At 31.9% G+C, this 18,914-nt stretch overlaps 3 protein-coding genes across 4 annotated transcripts; 2 read left to right on the forward strand and 1 right to left on the reverse strand.

The window, feature by feature from the left end:
• Window positions 1-527: 527 nt before the first annotated feature.
• LOC106717289 (nucleobindin-2) lies at window positions 528-7,815 on the reverse strand. 2 transcript variants are annotated; one of them, XM_014511105.2, is made up of 10 exons: window positions 7,660-7,815; window positions 7,217-7,336; window positions 5,708-5,815; window positions 5,527-5,634; window positions 5,131-5,301; window positions 4,323-4,445; window positions 3,437-3,539; window positions 2,005-2,238; window positions 1,720-1,823; window positions 528-1,411 (listed from the first exon to the last, which is right to left on the reverse strand). In XM_014511105.2, the coding sequence occupies exons 2-10, from the start codon at window positions 7,328-7,330 to the stop codon at window positions 743-745; spliced, it is 1,734 nt and encodes a 577-aa protein (XP_014366591.2). In that variant the 5' UTR covers window positions 7,331-7,336; window positions 7,660-7,815; the 3' UTR covers window positions 528-742. The 2 variants fall into 2 exon arrangements, with proteins under 2 accessions (XP_014366591.2, XP_014366592.2); XM_014511106.2 differs by lacking the exon at window positions 3,437-3,539 and adding an exon at window positions 3,593-3,692 and having other exon boundaries at window positions 530-1,411; window positions 7,660-7,814.
• A 297-nt stretch (window positions 7,816-8,112) lies between these two features.
• On the forward strand, window positions 8,113-9,557 carry LOC106717110 (transcription initiation factor TFIID subunit 7). Its single transcript, XM_014510826.2, has one exon. The coding sequence runs from the start codon at window positions 8,250-8,252 to the stop codon at window positions 9,444-9,446; it is 1,197 nt and encodes a 398-aa protein (XP_014366312.2). The 5' UTR covers window positions 8,113-8,249; the 3' UTR covers window positions 9,447-9,557.
• A 2,171-nt stretch (window positions 9,558-11,728) lies between these two features.
• LOC106717186 (N(G),N(G)-dimethylarginine dimethylaminohydrolase 1) lies at window positions 11,729-15,083 on the forward strand. The gene is made up of 5 exons (XM_014510920.2): window positions 11,729-12,216; window positions 12,969-13,071; window positions 13,913-14,010; window positions 14,340-14,567; window positions 14,816-15,083. Exons 1-5 carry the CDS (start codon window positions 11,953-11,955, stop codon window positions 14,921-14,923), a joined length of 801 nt encoding a protein of 266 aa, XP_014366406.1. The 5' UTR covers window positions 11,729-11,952; the 3' UTR covers window positions 14,924-15,083.
• Window positions 15,084-18,914: the final 3,831 nt, after the last annotated feature.

The raw sequence follows: 18,914 nt of genomic DNA on the forward strand, positions 1-18,914 counted from the left end.
TGATCTAAATCGATATCCTAGTACACAATTCACAACACAATTTCTCAATTTGCCTGCGAGGGAAATGTTTAAATAATATAACACAAAAAATGTATTTTAATTTCATTTATTCAAGAATACGATAGCCAATATGTTCTAATATAAAACTTAGACACTACAGTTTGAAATCGCACATGCATGTACGAATTAATAACTTTACTGGATTTTATAAACTAAAAATTTTATAAAACATATATAACCTAATAAATATACGATAAAACTACTTTTCGTGCAAAATTAAATTATAGTGACAGGAAACACATGACTAAATTAAATTTTACACCAAATAAAGAGAAACATTGTGACATAATATTAGAATAGATCGACTAACGCAAAAACTAGTAAGTTTGTATATAGGTATTTCTTAACTTTAGCCCCAATTACTTCTCCTGTGTTAATAAATATTTAGTTATAAAATCAGTCGGACTTTTTGACCTTTTAAATCAAATTAATAAATATATAATTTAATTAAAGTATAACTAGATCAAAAGCGCTATTACGGTAGTCACTATTCGTTAGTTATTCACAGTATATTTTATTGGTCTATAGACAAAAATGGTAGTACATTTAAATCTGGCAAAGTTAAAATATTCGTGATGCATAAAAAATTATAAAAGTGAGCATGAGATAATACAAAATGGAATATAATTTGGCACCAATATGCGAGTAGCAGTGCTGTGATTAATAGCCAAATAGCATACATCTAATGATTAGCGACTACATTGGGCGGTTGAGCCTGAATAGTAGGGGCTTGACCTTGCGAAGGTTGTCCTTGGTTTTGGACCTGCGAAGCCTGGCCCTGGTTTTGACCTTGCGATGATTGATCATGGCCTTGCACTTGGCTACTTTGTGTTTGACCACCCTGGCCCTGAGCCGGTGGGGACTGGCCTTGCACAGGGGAATCAGATCGAAGTCCTTGTTGCTGAGATGGCTGGTTCACTGCCTGTGATGGTGGTTGCTGGTTCAAGTTTCCTGGTTGTTGATTTTGTGCTGGATGTTGCTGCTGGCCTTGTGCCTGACCCTGTTGACCTTGGGGTTGGCTCTGATGCGCCTGGAACTGACCGTGAGGCTGCCCTTGGAACTGACCTTGAGGGGGGCCCTGGAATTGACCTTGCGGGTAACCTTGGAATTGACCTTGTCCTTGTGGTATCTGACTTGGATGATAGCCTTGCTGATAGCCTGGGGGCGCTTGACCTGGTGCATATTGCGGGGGAAGTTGTCCTTGAGGATGTCCCTGATACTGTTGCTGGCCTTGGTATCCTTGTTGCTGGGCTTGCTGGAATTGTTGTTGTTGATGGAAGGCCTGTTGTTGCTGGTATGCTTGATGAATTTGATGTTCGGCACCCGGTACCGGTCTACCGTGGGCGTCAACCTGCAAATCATTTGGATTATGATAAAATATTTAAATTAGAGTAAAGTAAGAGCATCGGTGGCTCAAGGGTTATAAGCACTGGACTTGTCATCTGTACTTCTTACGTTGAAGGAAAACATCGTGATACAACCTGCATATATCTGAGAAGAATTTCAATGACATGTGTGAAGTCAACCCGCACTTGGCCAGCGAGGTTGACTAAGTCTAGTCACCCCTAATTTAGGGTGTGCTCCGAGCCTCTTAGTGCCTCTTAAAGTGGGCTGATAATGATGAACACTACTTCTTAACGAATACATGTTTCTACTCACCAAACCTCGCTGCTGCAGGTATCTCAGTTCCTCGAGTCTTCTCCTTTCAAATTCTTCGTATTCCGATTGCGTATAAATTTGATTTTCATCAATGGTTTTCCAGCCTTTAACAATCAAAATAATTACAAAGATATGTGAAATTATCAATCAATCGCAAATCTTTAAAGAAATGTACAAAATGTTGAACACGAGTGAAGTGAATTTATATAGTACGAATAACAATCTATGATACTGTTGATATTTATGAGTTCATTGTTGGTGAATAAGTAAAACTAGACAACTCACCTTCATCCTGATTAAAGTCTGCCTTCTGAGTCTCAGTCATGAACTCATGGAAGTCGATAAGACCGTCTCGATTGCGGTCGTTCTCTTTGAAGACGTGTTCACGCATACGCTCCATTTCTTCAGCTCTCTCGTGCAGATCCTTGTTGGGACCGCCTGGCCCGTAAACTTTGTCCAACTCCTTGATAAACAGTGCTTTCACTTCATCAGCATCCCAAACGCCGTTCCCGTCAACGTCTGTATTAACATTGATAATTACTCAATCGTTTTTGTTAAGCAAACATCCAATATTCGGTTTAAATACAACAATAAAAATATTGTGGACATAAATCAAGAGTGTAATATTTTATTTATAACATTTTGTATAACATATACATAGTTCTTGAAATGAAAATAAGTGGTATGAAATTTGGTGTATAAATGTAAGGGATAACATTTATATGAATCTTTTTTGGCATTGGACTTTATATTTTATTTTATACAATATTAAATTTTCATATACATTTTTTATTGATATATACTACTTACATAACATACTATATCATCGCATACTAAAGTTTCTCACAGTTTATTTACAGCATAACACAAAACATAGCAATAACATGACTTTAAAAGCAATACAATGCTTAATGAAATTCTAAAAAAGGACTTCACAAAATGAGGGTGACGTATTCAAACAACTATGTATCATTTGGCTAATGATAGTAATAACGAATTAGCCAAATAACTGTTTAATGAGAAAATGTTTAACAACTTTAAAATAAATACCAAAAGGAAGTCATAATGACACATTATAAATTATTAAAAATATAACAAAAAATGTGAAATGCTTTACACGTGTTACGGAGTTCGACAAAAAGTTGTGTAAGAGACAACGAGCGTTTAACACTACTTTCCTTTAAACGACATGTTACGGGAGGCATTTAGATAGTAGTCGATGTAGCAGTGGAAATAGGATAGTCTCTATAAAAAATACAAAAAATACTGTGGAAAATTGATAGTAATTTAGAGGGCAGAGCCATAATCCTTTTTCAAGTAAGCCGCGTGAAAGACAATATAATCCATGCATTAACGTAATATAAAACATGTGGATGAGCGACCGAGCAGTGAACTAAAGCAAAAAACTAAATTTATAGGAAATTAAAAAAAAATGAAACGCAATAAAACAATTATAGCATCGAATAAATGAAGTTATCTGTTAACTTATTAAGTATACATAGTTATTTCGACAAAAATTTTACCATCAATTCTAGATACATGATATGTGAGCTGTCTGTATATATAAGACCAAAAAAAGTGGCCTGAAACCTGTAATCGACAACGTGCAAAATGTTCACAAAAGCAACAGCCTATTTACTTTTCTAACAATATAAAACAAAACAGTAGGTAAAAACGTGGATCTACATAAATTAAGCTATTTCTCTATGGACCTTACCATGCATCATGAAAAACGCTTTTGGGTTGAAATCTTTTTTATCCATATGGTCGGCGTTTTTCCATAGTTCTAACAACTGTTCTCTGGTCACAGGATGATGTAACTGTCACAGATAATAAATATAAAGAGTTAATAATTGTCTAGATATTCACTCACCGTGCATCATGAAGAACGCTTTGGGATCAAACGCTTGGTCCATATGGTCCTGCTTTTCCCACACCTCCTCCAACTGTTGTTTGGAGCCGGGGTGATGGAGCTGCGTTTACATAATATCTAAATTTGCTGTCTAAATTTATATCAATCAAAAGTTTATATGCGAGGCTTATAACAAGAGAATATAGCAGGATAACAACATACGCCATATCTATAAAATCAATTGGTGAGTCTCCATCGTCGCGACACCTGTTTTACAACAATATTACCATCCCATTCAAAATAAATAGAGATAACAAAACAGATCATACTAATGTGTTACATTTCACCATATGGGTTGTTAAATAACACACATAAAAAATACAGTTGAATTGAAAATAACTTTCTTTTTTAAGTCGGCTAAAAAAATAACGAATTCTCTGATGTAATCAACCATCAACAAAATCGTTCAAATTCCTGTACCAATCTTTGTTCATAAAAATATTGATTAAGCCTTATCTTTCCGCTCATAACAAACATGCGTCATAATTTTCCCCTACGCTTAATAAGTTCAATCCATAAAGTTAATTGCACATTGAAATGATTTCAAAACAACTCCAAGAATTTACATTTTATCGCACAAACATTTCTTAGAAATTGTGAATTGAAAAATATTAGAACTTAAAACTAATAGGAGGTGTGAGACAGACTATTATTATTTTAATAAAATAATATAGTTTTCGATTTTACTCACTGGTTGGTGATGTTTCCTTGCATCTTCCTCTTGCTTAACTTTCTCCATATATTCCTTCTTATGCGCCTCATCCATTGCTTCTAGTTTTTGATGTTTCTCGAACTCTTTTTCCATTTCATATTTCTACAAAGTACTTACTTAGTAACTAATCATGTATATACTTAGTGACAGAAATCTAGACTAAAGTATTGCTATAATACTCATTTAACCATTCTGCGTTTGGCAGTCTGTCTCATCACACAGTTAACAGTTGACACGCTCACCACCAAAACTATAAACTATTAAGCAATTCAGAGTAACAATGTTATATAATACTTAATTCGACAAACAATAATTTAATATATGTTGTAAAATCAATACTCTTAGTACCATGATCTAGTTTTATATCAATTATAATGGGCTATGAAAGATATTCAGAGTTAAAGGGTTTGTTGGAACAACTTTAAGACAACGTGTTTCCTGCACATTGTGAAAGGTATCAGTTAAAAATTATTGTTTTACTCATTTTTCTTGTTGTTTACTAAAATGTTTATTGTTACCCATATCTTATCAATGCAGTGGTTGGCAGTGATTAAATAAATCTATTACAATACAAATATAATCAACTGTATCAATATAATCCTTTAGTCAAGGACAAATGGACATACTTATTATATATCATATAATTATTATGGATATACATATTAATCTTAAACTTTGTATGTTTTATTAGAGAAATAACTTGAATGAATGTTATAGTTGACGTGGAATAAATTATTTTTTTATGAATCATAGTTGAATTTAGACTAGTGAGTAAAAATTAACTCACCTTGAATTGTTGTTTTCTCTGCTTGTCGGCCTCTTCTAAATCAGATGTTGTTTTCTTGATCAACTTCTTAAGATCTTCAATTTCAAAAGTATGTGGATTAGCATGATCTAAATGTTCATTTGAAGGTATTTTTCCAGTGTTTATTTCAAGTTCGTTAGTTAACTCAAATTGCTGAAAAATATTTTATTAATCAGTGAATCATATGTATTATTCAATGACTTATATTCAAAATAGTTGTTTTATATGCTGATAACAAGAAAGGAAAATGTGATATATTTAAAAAAAAAACATTTAAATGATCTACTTAAAGACTTCAAGGTCCCATCCTTAAGACTGTCTTAAAGCCGATCACAGCATTTAAAACATATCATGTCATTGCCAACAAAATATACTTACTTTAGTAGCTAGGTGGCGAAGTCGATCCATTTCTCGTCGTTTAATTTCATCCAGTTTAGTTCTTACATTGTGATTGACAAAGTCCAGTTGTTCAGCTATCCTCCCAGACTAAAGATAAAAAAAAAGAATTAAAGCAAGCAAGTACATATTATCACTTTATGAAATAACAAAGATCACTTACTCTAACATCTTCTTCATCTGCCTTTTCCAACCGCTCTCTGAAATCTGGATCACTCTCCAGAGCTTGGACTACTTCTTTTAAATATCTATGGTATTCCATATACTCTTCCTAGGAAAAAGAAACAACCGCAAATACTACTTTAATATTATGTTCTGTACCACTGTCATGTTTAATATGAAAATCGCCAAGCCAGTTGGTTGCGCCACACATGTCTTTTTACATTTATTGTATTACTATAGTATAAAAACATATATAAGGAATGAAACGATCCAAGTGTATAAAGCTAGTACTTAAGTATTTATTATTATGAAAAGCCCAACTATGACACATCAGGGTAAAATATGAATCAAATGAATAATACATCAAAATTAGTTTAGCCATGTTGACAACAAGAAGTCAGAATTACCTTGACATTAATTCAAATTGGCATTTAATGTTATAACTATGGGCTTTCACAGATGAGATTCCTCTACCGTTTTCCCTCTCATTATTATTGAAAAAACAGAGGTAACTACATTTTTTTGTACACATGTTTTTTGTCAGTGGAAGCCCACAGTAATATGGGCACAGTTGTTAAAGTAAACATGTTTCAAAAAACGAAAAAAGCTTGTTAACACTTATTAACCTTCACATTTATTACTGGTTATTATATGAACAAAGATTTAAAACATTTACTGTAGAGCAAAAACAAGTATTGAAGATCTGCGACATTTGAGAAATATACCAGTATAAATTGACTCGTATATCATTCTCACCTTTAATGTAATGACTAAATAGCCCTTAAACTACTATCATACAATAAAACACTAAGTCCATGTATTTGTATAATAAATATATGCCACATAACATGGTATATGTAAAGAAAAGCAAATGGCTATCAATCTATTATATTTTCAAGGTGAACATAATTCAGTTATAAAGCACTCAATGAAAATGACCTAATAACACAAATGAAAGCTTGTACTGTTTTTTTTAATCTTGGCAGTCCAAGGTTATTGCGATGCGCACTCCCTTCACAACCCGCTACAACTAACATTGTATTCTGTGCAACAACTCACAAGTTCAAATCCACCAAGATATCTGAAAACTACTGTACTTGCACCATAAAAACCACCACCAAAAAGTTTCTATATAACTTGGTAGTGTCGGGAAAGTAAGCAAATGGAAGTTCCACCAGATGTACCAGATCTGAATGGCATCAAATTACCTCTTGCACATATGAGTAAAAATGGCATCAACTAGATGATGATAATGATCAGTCTGTAAAGACTGTAATAGCCATGAGTAAAAGAATAGTTTCTAAGGGGTGATGTAACCTGTTCACATTTTCTACTACTGTCCACATTGTGTGTGCGGTAAAAAAAAATTAAGCATTCAACCACTTCAATTTGAACTTTTGTGTATGTTAAGAAATCACTTATTAAGTTATTATTATTATATTGCGTATAATATGTATACTACATAAACTATATGCAATGTTGCAACTATGGATAGGATAACAAAACATACCAGATCATCCTTTATTTCACTGTCCTGTTCTTTAGATTTATCCTGGGACACTGGAGGTGCATATGAACAGTGGAATATCACAAGTAGACAAATGATACATTCTTTGATCTTCATTGCAGCCTATTAAAATTCGAAAAGTACTCATTTAATGTATATTTGTTTTAAGAGTTAAAAATACTTTCATTAACAAATAGTATGCTGAACGCAAAAAATAACAGTTTCATACAATGAAATAAAAATTAAATGATAATACAGAATTTGGAACAAAACAAGGGCTATATCAAGAATGTAAAATGCAGATTTTGAACCAAATATAATTCTATTAAATATGTGTAGTAATTACTTAAAAATTTAACTTTTTGACAATCTTATTTTAAATGCTACAAATTTCATATCACACTATTTAATTTATATAAATTATTAATATGCTAATCTGTACTTACTGTTTATACGATCACTTATCATTTATTTCACTATTTCTATTGTGATACGTTAGCTTTATATAATGTATCGTCAATCGTCATAGGATTCGTTTGATATTTTTGATACAACTTTTTTAATTTCTTGGTATTGACGTGTCCAAATCACACGTCATAGGATTGTGAACTGATCAACCAATCACAGTTAAGAAAGACGAGAGTCCTTTCGTGGACTATACAAAGAGCACATACTATTCAAACAGGACTGAGCTTTTATTTTATGGAAGCGCGATTTTAAAAACAAAATGTCAGTTATGTTAAATTCATAATCAAATGTTAATTAAATATTCATTTTTACAAAGGTCATGTTAAGATAATTATTAAAATGTGTATTTATTTCTAGTCTACTTCTAAAAAAACAGATTTGTTATTTTCTGGCAACATTTTTCTATCGATTATGATTTGCTGTCAAACAAGAAAATGGAATGCATATGGGAGAATAACATTAATATTTAAGAAAGAGTTTTAGATTTAGTTAGTGCCTAACAAAGCTTCATTGATATTTATGTGTTTAAGTAAAAACTTGTAAATTAAACATAAGTATATAATTCACAATGAGTAAAGATAAAAGAGATCTTGACTATCCGTCAGAACTCGAGTCCCAATTTGTGTTAAGGCTTCCCGAAGAGCCAGCTAAGGTACTTCGTGAAGTGCTTAAAACAGGAGAAAACCTTAAAAATCGTTTGACAATACAAATTGATAACGATATGAGACATGGCGAAGTACGGTTCGACCACTGGCTGATGCATGCCAAAATTATGGATTTGCCGACCATTGTAGAATCTCTAAAAACTATTGATAACAAAAGTTTCTATAAGACCGCAGATATATGCCAAATGATGATATGTAAAGATGAACCAGATACACCAACTGTGGAAGAAGAGTCACCATCAAAAAATAAAAAGAAAGATCCATATAAAGTAGACAAAAAATTCTTATGGCCACATGGTATAACACCCCCTACAAAAAATGTTCGAAAGAGACGATTTAGAAAAACATTAAAGAAAAAGTATGTGGAAGCACCAGAAATAGAAAAAGAAATAAAAAGACTTCTACGAGCAGACAATGAAGCCGTAAGTGTGACTTGGGAAGTCATCAAGGAAGAAGATGAACATCCAAAGCCTGAACCAAGCACATCTGCACATACTAAGCCCGAGCGCAAGCCAAAAGCTGAAAAGAATAAGAAAGAAACTGTTACGTCAGAGACTGTTAATCAAAGATCTTCAAATGTTGATGACATTTTTGGTGGAGCTGTCAGTGATAGTGATGATGAAAATGCTAATGTTGACATGGAAGACAGCCGCTTGTCACCATATGATAGCCGTTTGTCCGACAATAACTCAATGTATGGAGTTGGAGATACACTTTCAAAGAGAGACTATCCAATTGAGTTTGATTCACAAATGTTTCCAGGGCAAGGATCAAAGAAATCTACTGGGCGTACAAGTACTACAACATCTGCAGTTTCCCACAGATTAAAGAGTGGAGCTATGTCTTCTGAAGAAGAGGTTGATTACCATTCACGTGACATGTCTAAAGACAACATGCAATTTAGAATTGATCAACTAGGAGCTGAATTAGAAGAGTTGAAACAGCGTCGTCAAAGAACTCAACATGAAATTGCTGGAATGGAAAATTTGGCTTTGCGACAAAGATTCCAAGACATTCTACACACACTGAATCAAGATATCATGTATAAAGAAATGGAGCGTCAAGGGTTAATCACCCTCCAAACTTCAGATGATATTTAAATTATAGTATTAAAATATTTAATCTATTGCATACTAGCTGTGCCCGCGACTTCGTCCATGTGAAATACTGTCTTCAGGTAGCATTTTCTTTAGGCTAATTATTTTTCTTAACCGACATGCTATGTCGGTTATGAATGAATGCTATTTGATGTATGGATGTGAAACATAGAGAGAGGTGTGCCAGGACCTTGCCAAATGTAGGTCCTGGGTCTCTGCCTACCCCTCTGTGTTACGAGTGTGAATTTTGTTGTTTTTATGGTATTTTACTTATAAAAATTACAAACAAAACATATTAAACTTACAAAATATTCACATAAACATCATATATTCTCATACAAACTTTCATCCCCTAATTCCTTTTGTTATATTGCAGCCTTTAGGGTAAAACTCTTACAAACTTCAAATGTCATATTTATTCATATCAAATCAGCAGCCTAAAAAATAAGTTTCAAGCTTCCAACTGTAAAAATGACGATAATTCCATACAAAGTTTAACCCCCACTTTCAACCCCTTACAATCCCTTTTTCACGTTAAAATATAGCCTATGTCCTTCCTCAGGCTCTAAACTATCTGTGTACCAAATTTCATTTAAATTGGTTCAGTAGTTTTGGTGTGAAAGCGAGCCAGACAGACAGAGTTACTTTCGCATCTATATATATATAGATAAAAGAAAGTCATGTTAGTTACACTATTTATAACTCAAGGTCGAACTGATTTAGCTTAAAATTGATGGGTAGGTAGCTTAGAACTAGGAGATGGACATAGGAACTTTTTTATCCATGTGCATTTTTTTTCCGCGCGGACGGAGTCGCGGGAAAAAGCTATTTTATAATATTAGTAAGGACTAGTAAGGAAGTAAGGATTAGCACCCCTATTGATATAAATCATGTTATGATGTATTAAAAATATTGTCAAACTTATATTTACATGAGTTTATGAAGGTTATACATAGAACATATCAAGTGCTCAAACTGTGAAGATTAATTTTTTGTACTTCTATTTTGATTAAAACTTAAAAGAATGCACAAATTCCATAGAATAATTATGTTAATCAAATGAAAAGGCTGTAATAAGCTTGATGAAAACCATCAAGCAATTTCTATCCTTGTCTTAACCCCGTTATTACACTTGAGCTTACTTCTTTATATTGTAGAATAAAGAAAACTCTTAGGTCTCTTAAATCAATATTCACGCAAAATTATGTTTAATAATATTACGTAACTTGTGTTAAGGGAAAATAAAGATATCTTTATTCAGGTAGTCGATGTATAGTGTAGTAAATCTAAATATTACTTATAAAGTTAATGTTGCATTGGATATGTTTTTACAATTCTTTATCATTTTGTTATTTTTTTTGCAATAAATGTTAGAGTATATGCTATTGTTTATTTTAGCCTGGTTACAAAGCCTACCCTTATCCCATCTTTACATAATATTTCAGTGGTAATTTAACACATTTTTATAAGCATGGATACACATAAACTGCAGATTATTCTTAAGGCCTTGTGAAGATGCAAGGTATAATCTTTTACTATCCGTTTGGTAGTTGTAAACATTATGATGGCAGATGATCAAATTCAATGCTAAAACATCATCAGTGCTCCTTAACTATGTTCAGAGTGTTATCATTTTACATGTTCGGTATTAATGTTTCCGCGTGTATGATATTTGATTAAGTTTTTAATGTTTGGTATGTGGGTTCGTTTGTCCATTCCTTTGTGGCCTGTGCGGCTAGTTGCTTTTTTCCTCAATAAAAGACCTTAATTGGGGTAAAATTGTTCAGTGTTGTCATATATGAAAAATTGTAAAGAAAACCCTATTTGTTTTATAAAGCGGTATAAAACAACGATACGTTGGAAAATAGAATTTCACTAACGGTGAATATTTGGTTTAAAATACAGTTGAAGAGTCTGGAACGGAAATTTTTCTCGCTTACGCAGGTCGTACGTCGAGACCATAAGATACTCTTGCTACTAGAGTTTTCTCGTTTATTCAAGTTCGACTTTAGTATATGAATTTGAAGTGTCTTTCATAACTTGATAAGTTCATAATGCAGTTAAGTTGATAGTAGCAATTACAAAAAGGCCAACGTAAATAAAATTCCACATCAAATTATTAATACAATGTTTTAAAATACATTATGAAGAGTTTTTGATTTAGGAACTCTTATAGACCTACTCCGATACAGCTGCTTAGTAATGGAAAAAAGATTGATTGTCGGGATTTTATTTTTTAAACGGCTATTTTATATTTTTTAAACGGCCACACTGGTTCTGAATTTGCTATTGAATTAAGGCGCTCCGTCTTCAATAATTATTTACCCAAACACCCAATTAAAAGGTTTTACTGTGACCTTCCAGCATTTCAAACAGTCGACAATCGCTCCTTTCATGACAACAAAGTACTGGAACTGGTGAAATAAGTAGTAATCAAAGTTGATACAGCTCTGCGTTATAAAAACTGTGTATAAAATTGACTGGGAAGGGCGTTGTATCTGCATCGAAAATGGACTTCAAAATGCATGAATACACACACGCTGTGGTTGGTAAAGTGACTCCGGCATTGCGAATAACAGACAGAGCTGATCTTAACGACGCGCGACGGCAACATGATTGCTTCTTAAGACTTCTTAGGGAACTCAATTTAGAGGTGGTGGAAGTTGATTTTGGTTATTCATTCCCTGAAAATGTTTTGTTAGAACATATTTCCATCGTTTGCCATGGCATTGCCCTTCTTATGAAACCAACATCTAGTATGGAAGATGATATGGTACGTTTTTTTGTTGATTTTGCTTAACAATACTGTCTTCAGTTTTTAGAATACTGTTCTTGTTTATTAATATGATATTAGCAATTTGCTGGGTGCATTATTTATTAGACCCTACCCGAAGGGCTCAAACCTTCACTAAGTTAAGGGTCACTAAGACTATCAACCACAGTTCAGTAAATTAACAGAAAATCTGCTAATATTTAATAAAATGTGCAGTTAGCTTCACAATGATTTCTTTCACTGTAAGAATGTAGTATAAATGAATATGAAAATGGAAACAGCTGTACATGGTGGAAATTGAACCAAGACCTGTAGATGTGCTACTAATGCTTGATTTATGAATTCAACTGGAAATAGGAAATTTGATACTTGCAATATTAGAAAAGACAATTCATAAAAAGTAGAGAACAGAGTGACTTAACTAAAATAATATAATTCAAGACAAAGATGGTTCAAGCCTAGGGATTTATAGAGATTTAATATAGGTTCTCTACATTTTAAGATGGGTGGCCTAGGCAATCACTCTTTATGAGACACTAGCTTTTACCCGCGACTCAGTCCGCGCGGAATAAAGAATAGAAAACGGGGTAAAAACTATCCTATGTCCGTTTCATGGTTCTAAGCTACCTGCTCACCAATTTTGAGTCAGATCGATTCAGCCGTTCTTGAGTTATAAATAGTGTAACTAACACGACTTTCTTTTATATATGTAGATTATATCTATGTTGACACATTGTTATATTATTTTACAGCTGAAAATACTCAAAGAAGTTATGCAAAAAGATCTTGGACAAACAGTTATTGAATTGACTGATCCTTACGCCAAAGTCAATGGTTCTGATGTTATATTCACAGGTAAATGTTTATGTATCATGCTAATTAATTCTACTGGTACTTCTTAATAATGACTATCATTTGTCTAATATAACTGTACATTTGTAAATATTTTTTTTAACTGTAGGAGAAAACAGATGTGTTTAATTTAAGTATGGATAGACTAATATCAACTAGCAGTATTGTAGGAGAATAATTTTATACTATTAGTGTCATAATAAATAAATAAATAAAATAAAATAGCCTTTATTGCTTTACAGTTTGTTTACAGTTAATATTAAATGCCTATTTACTAAAAAACTAAATTGATTAACTTATTTCTAACTTGTATTTGAAATGTTATAATTATCGGCAACTGGTAGTTTGTTTTGTAAAGCTTGTCTGTCGACAAAGGCCTCCTCTAAAGATTTCCAGGTATTCCTGTCTCTTGCTAGGCGGATCCATAACGGTCCAGCTATTTTCTTAAAGTCATCTTCCCATCTTTTGGTTTGCCTACCTCTATTTCTTTTTCTATCTCTTGGATACCATTCCGTTACTAACTTGGTCCATTAGTGTCATAAGTCTTTTTAAATTTGAAGCTTTGACACACAATAATGATATTCCTTAATATATGTATGTATATCTTTAAGAATACATTAAACTCGCCTAACAACTAGCTTTTGCCTTCCGAGTATGTTGGGGTATTCAAGAGTAGAGTGAATAGACATTTAAAGAAACTAGTGCGTACCATCTTTCGGCTACATCACCAATTAAGATCAGTTATCATGGTCAAGTTCTGTCTTATTAGTTGGGAAAAAACCATTTACAATGTTGGGTACAACTCATAAAACTTATAATTTTCATAGATCATATTTTGTTGTAGGTCGAGAATTTTTCGTGGGCATTTCGGATACAAGCAATGAAGCAGGAGCGAGCGCTGTTGCAGAAGCATTTCCAGAATTCCCTTGCACTCCTATTAAGGTTTGTTATGTTATTTTGTTATGTGTGTAGTTGGTTATTTACTCTCTTAGTAAACTGTTAGTTCGAGGTAGGTTAAAAATTCACAGACCCAGTGCTATTTTAGAACTGTCCAAATAAACAAATTCTTTTTATGTCATGTTTCTGTTTACACAATATGCTTACTATTAACACAGATTGAAATTTACATTGTTTTCTGTGAAATATTTTGTGGCTCTTTGCCAGTTTAAACGACAATCATCAACCTTGTCTTTCATCGATATTGGCTTGAGGAGATATAATAAAGCTAGATAAAAATAAATGCTAGTAAAAAGTACATTTATTTTTTACAGATGTCCAAAGGTGCACGACATTTGAAGAGTTATATTACTGTGGCAGGACCTGATATTCTTTGTGTAGGCGCCAGCAAAGAGGCACAAGAATTATTGAAGAGAATGGAAAGGGAAGCAACTTTCTCTTACCAAACTCTTACAGTACCAGAGGATGAGGCTGCAAATTGTCTCTACATCAATGGGACACTTATTCATAGAGCCATTGAAGAAATACCTGATTCCTTCAAGGTACAAATTACAAGTTTTTAAGAAATTGAACTATTAACCTGGGGCATACAAAAGGCTTGTGCTCACTGTCACTCCAAACTTAGGGAAGGCTCCGAGCCCCTCGGTGGGGACGTATAGTGAGCTGATGATGATGATGAAATGTGTATGTGTTGTAAATGCTTTGCCCATGTGAGAGATTAGAAAAATTGTGAAAATAAATTCAGTAACAATACTTATTTATAGATTAATATATTTTTTTTTTATTTCAGACCTTCTGTGAAAAGATTGATTTTGCCAGAAGATCCATCTGTTTCTCAGAATTGGCTAAGATATCCACTGGTCTCAGCGCATGCGCTCTGCTCGTTAGGAAGACATAAATCTTTGGTATGTGATTTAATAACAGAATTTTGTCACGCAGATACTGTTTGTGGCTGAGGATATTCTGAATATTATTGCCATGGCTAAATTATATTATTGTTGTAGTAAAATGTTTATAAAAAAAGCTTTGTGGGGACTTTTAGCCTGATTATATTAAAGTGGCAACATCAGTTATTTTAAAGTAACAAATAATGAAATTAATATACAAAATATTTGGCTTTCTAACAAACTAAATATTTAAAGTCTTAGAATTTTATGTAAAATTTATTAATTTCAATTTATATTAATCATATAGTTTACACATGCCTATTAATTGTTTATCAAATATTCCCTATGATGTTCTTATGTTGCACAATTTTAGCTTAGACATATTACGACGATAATCTTGAGAAATTTATAAAAACCAAATATGCTTTTAGATTTTACCTAACAGCATTTTTAATTTATTAAAAATAGAAAACATTATTGTACCTAAATTATAGCTATATATCAAACTTCCATTTACCTAGAAATAGTCTGAATAGTACAAGTAGTAAGTTTAATTACCTAGAGCTCTTATTAAAAATAATTAGAATTGACAATAAATTGATATTGACTTGATTATCCATACATAATATAGCCGCAAAAATATATTTTACAATAGACCAATAGTATTTCCTGTAATAAATAAATTATTTATGACAATTGTGGAAGACATTAAAATGTTTAGTTTTAAATAGTCGTTTTGAAATGTATGCAGTATTTTATTGTAATCTTTTGAAAAATTAAATAACTATATTTACCTCATAGATCCTAGTTAGTACACATATTATCCATTCCCTAAGTTACAAGACTGATTTCCATAGGATAAAAATTAGTTCTTCTATCTCAACATAGACTTTTTTCCATGCATTCAATTGCATTAGATTTTTTAAATGTAATTCAATATATAGATTACATTCCATGTGTGTTAATTTCAGTATTAGATTTTCATTCCATTTTAAGTTTTAATTTATTTATTATATATTTTTTAAGGAATAATTAATTTAATATTTGCACGGGCGCTTTTTAACGCTCGTTAAAAATAGCTTTCAAATATTACAAATGCATTTCCATGTTTCTGATACGGCAGCGCAATTAAAATGCGACTCTTTTTTATCGCGCAGTGTTACATTTTGAGCTTTGGTTGAACGGAACAAGTGTGATTTTAAATCGTTCATCACACTTAAACGCGGCGGCAAAAAAACCGCTCGTGCGTATTTACAAATGTATATAAACTTAACAGTTATATTTCTAATTGTCAGTTTATTGAATGTACATTGAACCCAATGGCAAAGTTGTATCTCCCAACGCTTTGAACATTAGTAAAATAGTTTTATGTAGTTTTGCGATGTGTGAGTTATTGAATTTTTATTAACTACTTGAACATTATATATTATTGAACTTTGTTAGTAATTACACCATAAATATTGATTGTAAAGTTTAAAAATTATTCATATTTTATTGTAATTTTGCGTTTAGTTTGTAACACATTAATAATTTGATGCTTTTTATTTTAAAAACTCATCGATATTATATCTTATGATAATTTGTCACGTTTCAAAATTGTTAATATTTGGTGTTTAAATTATAAAATAACTTCTGTTTTAAAATATATTAATTCGATATAGATGTTATATGGAGATTTTTTATAAAAAAAACATATTTTATGTTCATATAATGAATGTACTGATTTAGCTTAAAATTATTAATTTATTGTTTGTATATATGTTATCGCTGTTTATATTAGCTTTGAATTAAAATGGAGACAAAAAATAATTTTATTGTCTATTAACGGCTGAAATCATTCCAAAAATTCGAGATCATTCCAAAATCATTTTAATTACTTTGCATGAAACAGTGTACAAAAATTATTCGATCACCTTCAAAATAATCGATTATGTTTATCCATTTGCAATCTTTAGATCGAAAAAAAAATTGTTGTATTTGAATCGAATAATTTTTTTTTGGAAGTGCGTAGATGATCAAAGTGATTACAGATGGTTTCGGTCTCGAATATAAATGATTGAATTACGCATAATGTTTAAGAAATTAACTTCCATTTTTGCAATCAATTTTGTTTCCAGTTATTGTATGTTTATTACTATGTTTGCTTAAAACTTGTATCAATGTCGTATATTTTACGCACCGCACAAATTATTTGTTGTTGAAATGATAATGCTGTAAAATGCATAATGCATAGTATTTTTTTTTTTAAGTATTTTGATAGTTGTTATACGAGTAAAAGTATTATTCAACACGTAATATTTTCAAATTTCTTTTCTTTTGCAAGTGACTTTTTTTGGTCGCTATTTGTGGTCGCCATGTTAATAATAGATAAAGATTACTGGAAATATCATTTTCCATAATATCGATAATGTTTTATTCTGCGTCATCTTTTATATTTATCATTTTATGTCTATTTGATAAATTAAATAAACTAGAACAATAACGGTTCAGATTTGTGAATGTTATTTCTAAAATTCATAATTATTTATACGTCTTCTAAGCCATGATTTGCTGTTAGCATTTTTCCTCTCTATTCTTAATATATAATTCGCACCGGTTAATGATTTCATTTTTTAGACCTTATTTAGACAATAGACAGTACTTTTTATAGCTTTTGTCTTAAATGATCATTTAAATTATTCATTAAATTAATAAATGTGTATTTTGTTAATGCTTAGCTAATACATATTTTAATTGTATTATTTCTTTTTAATCTATTAAATAAAATTAAATAGAGTATTATGTTGTTTCACTGATTAGTAGTCCTGACAGAATAGGTTCAGCAGTTTCGGAGATTAGCAGAACAAAAGACGAACTAGACACAGACAAAAAAATTTAAATTTAAATATTAAAAAAATATTAAATAAGGAAAATAAAGTTTCATATCCAGCCAAAAATGAACGAGTAAGTAATCCCATTCCTTTCAGCTCCAGGTTTTTAATACCTTAAAGTGACGTTAAGCCTATCGCATACAAACAGTAACGGTTTTGGCTGTGCTAGCGCCCTGGCCGAGATTTCTACGGCGCAATTTTTTTTTACCATGCCTTTGGGGAGGTGGTTAACAGGCCTATGTTAAACTCTGTAATTCGCAGACCTGTGGCCCTCCTTTTTATCAAGCGCCCTGAGTGGTCGCCCGACGGCGCTCTACTCCATCGCCGGCCTGCATAGAACTATGTAAAACCAAAAGTTTAAATTTTTATACGGAACTCTTTTCTACATAAATTATTTCTTTAACCTTTGCTATTTGAATTAAAAAGCGAGCGTACCTTTTTTTTCAAAGACCGGCAACACATCTGCAGTTCCTCTGGTGTAGCGGATTTTCAAGTGTGGCGATGATCATCTCTTTGTACCCACAGCTCGTTTGTCTCATTAAAATGAAAAAATACCTAAAAAATCAAAGTAGATTTTGCCAATATTCTAAATCCGAAAGTTTAAATGTATATCCATACAAACGTCCGTTTGTTAGAAGGTATTGGGATCAAGAAAGATTGCACATGGTTTTGAGATAGTTCATCATAATAATTATTAAGTCTCAATTATTCTTCGTATAACACACTTCTGCACTTTCCCAATTTTTGACGTGGTAAAGCAGAAGTATGTGGTTATTAGAGCAGGCTTACACTTCAATCTTCCATTAAAAGTTGAATTAAATTTATTCATCCTTGTTTTTTAAATGAAATTTTCTATATTATTAGAAGTACTCATTACAATTTGTATTTGAATTTTGACAAATTATAATTTTGTTATGCACATGTTAATGAGCTTTGTTAATAAAACTCTTAATATGGTAAGCAGTAACATTGAGAGAGCTTTGTTGGATATTTGTTTAAGCATCGGATTTCACGGGATACTGACTTTGAGAAATTACGAGCTGAGTTTTAGTGGACGAATGGAATTTGTTGTACAACGGAGAGCTGCTTGAATATAAGAGTTGTTCTTTAACACTTATTTATTTGTAAAACA

The sequence above is a fragment of the Papilio machaon genome, chromosome Z (genome assembly GCF_912999745.1).
Source record: "Papilio machaon chromosome Z, ilPapMach1.1, whole genome shotgun sequence".
Classification (NCBI taxonomy): domain Eukaryota; kingdom Metazoa; phylum Arthropoda; class Insecta; order Lepidoptera; family Papilionidae; genus Papilio; species Papilio machaon.

Excerpts from the sequence above, each read along its gene's own strand:
- LOC106717110 (XM_014510826.2), top strand. The coding sequence starts at position 8,250 with ATGAGTAAAGATAAAAGAGATCTTGACTATCCGTCAGAACTCGAGTCC.
- LOC106717289 (XM_014511105.2), bottom strand. The coding sequence starts at position 7,330 with ATGAAGATCAAAGAATGTATCATTTGTCTACTTGTGATATTCCACTGT. Across the intron at positions 3,540-4,322 it reads CAAGGAAACATCACCAACCA|TTACATCATCCTGTGACCAG; the intron begins GTGAGTAAAATC and ends TATCTGTGACAG. Across the intron at positions 1,412-1,719 it reads ACCTGCAGCAGCGAGGTTTG|GTTGACGCCCACGGTAGACC; the intron begins GTGAGTAGAAAC and ends AATGATTTGCAG.
- LOC106717186 (XM_014510920.2), top strand. The coding sequence starts at position 11,953 with ATGGACTTCAAAATGCATGAATACACACACGCTGTGGTTGGTAAAGTG. Across the intron at positions 12,217-12,968 it reads CTAGTATGGAAGATGATATG|CTGAAAATACTCAAAGAAGT; the intron begins GTACGTTTTTTT and ends ATTATTTTACAG. Across the intron at positions 14,011-14,339 it reads TCCCTTGCACTCCTATTAAG|ATGTCCAAAGGTGCACGACA; the intron begins GTTTGTTATGTT and ends TATTTTTTACAG.